Raw genomic sequence first — 4,095 nt, 5'->3', positions numbered from 1 at the left:
CCCACAAAATACCGAGTACCATCGGTTCGTACCTCAAACTGTTTACTCAAGTCTCGGACCTTCCCGTTACGAAATTCTCCTCCTTCAAGGCTTCTTGTTGTACCTCAAGAATCTGCCTAGCTAGATTAGTTCGAATTGTCATATTCAAGGCTCTAAACCTACGAGGTTCAACTCTCTCTTTACGACTCAAGGCATCAGCCACAACGTTGGCTCTTTCCGGATGATATAAAAGTTCACAATCATAATCATTCAACGTCTCAACCCATCTTCGCTGCCTCATGTTTATCTGTTTTTGATCAAGAATATGTTGAAGACTTTTGTGATCAGTGTACACTGTACTTTTGACCCCATACAAATAATGTCTCCAAATCTTAAGCGCAAACACAACAGGTCCCAATTCTAGATCATGGGTCGTATAATTCTGTTCATGAATCTTCAATTGACGTGACGCGTACGCAATGATTTTCTTTCGCTGCATCAAAACACAACCAAAGCCCTGACGCGAAGCATCACAGTAGACAACAAAATTGTCATTACCCTCAGGTAGTGATAATATTGGAGCGGAATTCAAATTCTTCTTCAGGGTTTGAAAAGTAGTCTCTTGTTCATCCTTCTACTCATACTTCTTCCCCTTGTGCGTTAAAGCAGTTAGAGGTTTCGCTATACGAGAGAAATCTTGAATGAACCTTTTATAGTAGCCTGCCAACCCTAGAAACTGACGAATCTGAGTAGGAGTCTTCGGAATTTCCCACTTCTCAATTGCCTCAATCTTGGCAGGATCAACTTGTATTCCCTGTTTACTGACAACATGTTCAAGGAATTGAACTTCTTTCAACCAGAACGCACACTTAGAAAAATTCAGCATACAGCTCTTTTTTTTCTTAACAAATCAAGCACTAATCTTCGTGCTCTTGATCACTCTTGGAATAAATAAAAATGTCGTCGATGAAAAACAATGACGAATTTGTCCAGATAGGGTCCACACACGGTTCATGAGGTCCATGAACACAGCAGGTGCGTTAGTCAATCCGAACGGCATAACTAGAAATTCGTAGTGACCATAACGGGTACGGAAAACAATTTTCGGAATATCAGTTTCTTTAACGCGCAATTGGTGATAACCAGAATGAAGATCAATCTTAGAATAAATGGACGAACCTTAAAGCTGATCGAACAGATCATTAATTCTCGGAGGAGGGTAACGATTCTTAATAGTAAGCTTGTTCAACTCGCGGTAATCAATACACAATCGAAACGAACTATCTTTCTTCTTAACAAACAAAACATGAGCTCCCCAAGGGGGCAAATTAGGACGAATGAGGTATAGTTGCAACCAACAAAGGAAGAAAATATACAGAGTAACCATATCCATGGTAGAAATGTCATTATCACACTGTATTTTCTCAGTACTTTTTTCTAACTTTACAGTTTTACCCTCAATCATTTAATTCGAAAGCTCTCTAACTTTGGTAATTTATTTAATTCATTAGGGATAATATTATAAACTTCGTTAAATTTATTTTCCATTTTTGAAAATGGAAAATTAATTTGGGACATCTCGAAAAGAAATACTGAATACTATATAAAAATAGTAACTAGGCCAACCCGTGTTGTTGGGCCCAGTTATTTCCACGTAACATCCGCCACATTTGTTGACCATAGTGATTATGTGTATGTATTAAACGACATAATAAAACTTGAAACGACATTTGAGGCTTTTGCTCTTATTACCACTATATACTAATAGACACCAGAAGTCTTGTAGTTTCAATACAAATGTGTTGTACTTTTTAATTTCCGTTCACACCACAATCGCCCCCTCACCTTTGCCTCAATTTACACAGCGCTCCCTCAACTTTACCTCTTTCCAGGGGTAATAAATGTAAATATACAATTTTATTGAAATAAAAAAAAACTACTTCCACCCGAATTTTAAACGGGTCCTATCTTTTCGCTCGGCGCGAGTTAAATTTTTCCAAGCCCACCGTTCAACGCAAAAAAATCTCACGAACACAACGGGACTAAGTATGCGCGAAACGGACACTTAAAAAAAAACGCTCATTACCTCGAACTATATTCAATATATATACACACCTACAATACGCTCTGTTAACTATGAATACGCAACTCAAAAGCCCCGCGGCATCGCGCGGGCTCATTTTTCTAGTTAGTAAATAAATAGAATAATTACCACTATATACTAATAGACACCAGAAGTCTTGATACTAATAGACACCAGAAGTCTTGTAGTTTCAATACAAATGTGTTGTAGTTTTTAATTTCCGTTCACACCACAATCGCCCCCTCACCTTTGCCTCAATTTACACAGCGCTCCCTCAACTTTACCTCTTTCCAGGGGTAATAAATGTAAATATACAATTTTATTGAAATAAAAAAAAACTACTTCCACCCGAATTTTAAACGGGTCCTATCTTTTCGCTCGGCGCGAGTTAAATTTTTCCAAGCCCACCGTTCAACGCAAAAAAATCTCACGAACACAACGGGACTAAGTATGCGCGAAACGGACACTTAAAAAAAAAACGCTCATTACCTCGAACTATATTCAATATATATACACACCTACAATACGCTCTGTTAACTATGAATACGCAACTCAAAAGCCCCGCGGCATCGCGCGGGCTCATTTTTCTAGTTAGTAAATAAATAGAATAATAACCATCATGTCGTTTAAGCCCATGAGTTTGTTAAATTCGATAAAAGAATTCCGAGTTCGTTTATTTATTGTACATTAAAAAATAGGAGATAATATATTCACCACCACTTTTACTGCTTCCACTTGAATGTTATAAAATGTCTTTAAATGATAGTAACTTACACAAATTTCCTGTTAAATATTATTGGGGGATATTTTGGAGAAAAAAAGACATTAAATGATGGTGGATCTCACTTAAAAATAAATTCGAGATCAAGATCCAGGTCATTTAAGCTCCATCAAATTTTTGAAGAGTCAAGCTCAAATAAGTCACAGTTTTTGCTCACCACCAAACCGAGTTCTCCCTTCTCCTCATTCACACACACACACACACACACACACACATAAACCCTAAACTCAAATTCCTTCCCCAAATTTCATGATTGATGTGAGAAAATGATGAGACAAGACTCGTATCAAAATTTAAACTCAACCACCACCACTGTATGCGGCCAGTGCGGCATCGAAGAACGAAAATTCCTCCATAACGTTCGTCTCCGTAGTAACTTCTGTCGTCTTTGTACCAATTGTGTTCTCCGTCTACACCCTCAATGGTTCTGTCCGGCATGTCTCGGCGTTTACGAAGGATCACCACCAGATGACGCCGTCGTCTGTTACAAATGTTACTCATCATCTCATCCTACTTGCGTTATTTCACCGCCTGCCGGAACGATGACGTCATCTCTCGGTCCATCTCCTTGTTCGGTTTGTATAAACCCTAACTCTGTTGTTTTTAATTTGAATAGAATTGATAATTCACATAGGGCGATCGACATTGGTGCGGCTAGGTTGTTGCTTGCTGCTGCAAAAATCGCTGCAATGTCAATGAATAAAGCGGAGGTGGTTGCAGCAATGGAAGCAGAACGGAGGTGTAAAGATGCTTCGTATACAAAGAAACAAGCCAGGGAAGCGTTGGATCATGTTGTGAAGTTGTTTAAGAGTAATAATAATAGCTATAAGAAAGTTATTAATGTTGCTAATGTTGTGAATGATAAAATGGATGCTTCAAGTGAGGTTTTGAATGAGCTAAATGCTGTGGAGTTGAAGGAGAATGGTGTTGTGAATGAAGGACAGAGTCATGGTGTTGTGCAGAATGAAGTTGATGATGTTGTTAATGGTAAAGATGGAGGACTAAATTCTGTTGTGGATAATCAATGTGTAAAGATGGATGCTTTGGTAAGCAATGGTCAGGAACAGGCGTTGGAAAAGGTTAATGTTGTGGAGGAAAACGGTGTAATAAATCCGAATATTTGAAGCTGGTGAGTTGTTTTTGTTAAAATGGTTTTTTCTGTTTGATCGTTTTGATGATTTAAATTGTCATTTGTTTGAATGATCGTAGGTATGCAAGTTAGCTGATGGTTTGTGATATTGGGTTATGGAAA

The 4,095-nt window shown here is 38.2% G+C and overlaps 1 protein-coding gene across 1 annotated transcript; it reads left to right on the top strand.

Moving 5' to 3' along the window:
- Positions 1-3,109: 3,109 nt before the first annotated feature.
- LOC139900197 (uncharacterized) lies at positions 3,110-3,848 on the top strand. The gene is made up of 2 exons (XM_071882988.1): positions 3,110-3,772; positions 3,837-3,848. Exons 1-2 carry the CDS (start codon positions 3,110-3,112, stop codon positions 3,846-3,848), a joined length of 675 nt encoding a protein of 224 aa, XP_071739089.1.
- Positions 3,849-4,095: the final 247 nt, after the last annotated feature.

Source organism: Rutidosis leptorrhynchoides, chromosome 3, assembly GCF_046630445.1.
Source record: "Rutidosis leptorrhynchoides isolate AG116_Rl617_1_P2 chromosome 3, CSIRO_AGI_Rlap_v1, whole genome shotgun sequence".
In the NCBI taxonomy this organism is placed as follows: Eukaryota; Viridiplantae; Streptophyta; class Magnoliopsida; order Asterales; family Asteraceae; genus Rutidosis; species Rutidosis leptorrhynchoides.
The sequence above is the reverse complement of the archived record's forward strand: the minus strand, read 5'-3'. Positions and strand labels throughout refer to the sequence as shown.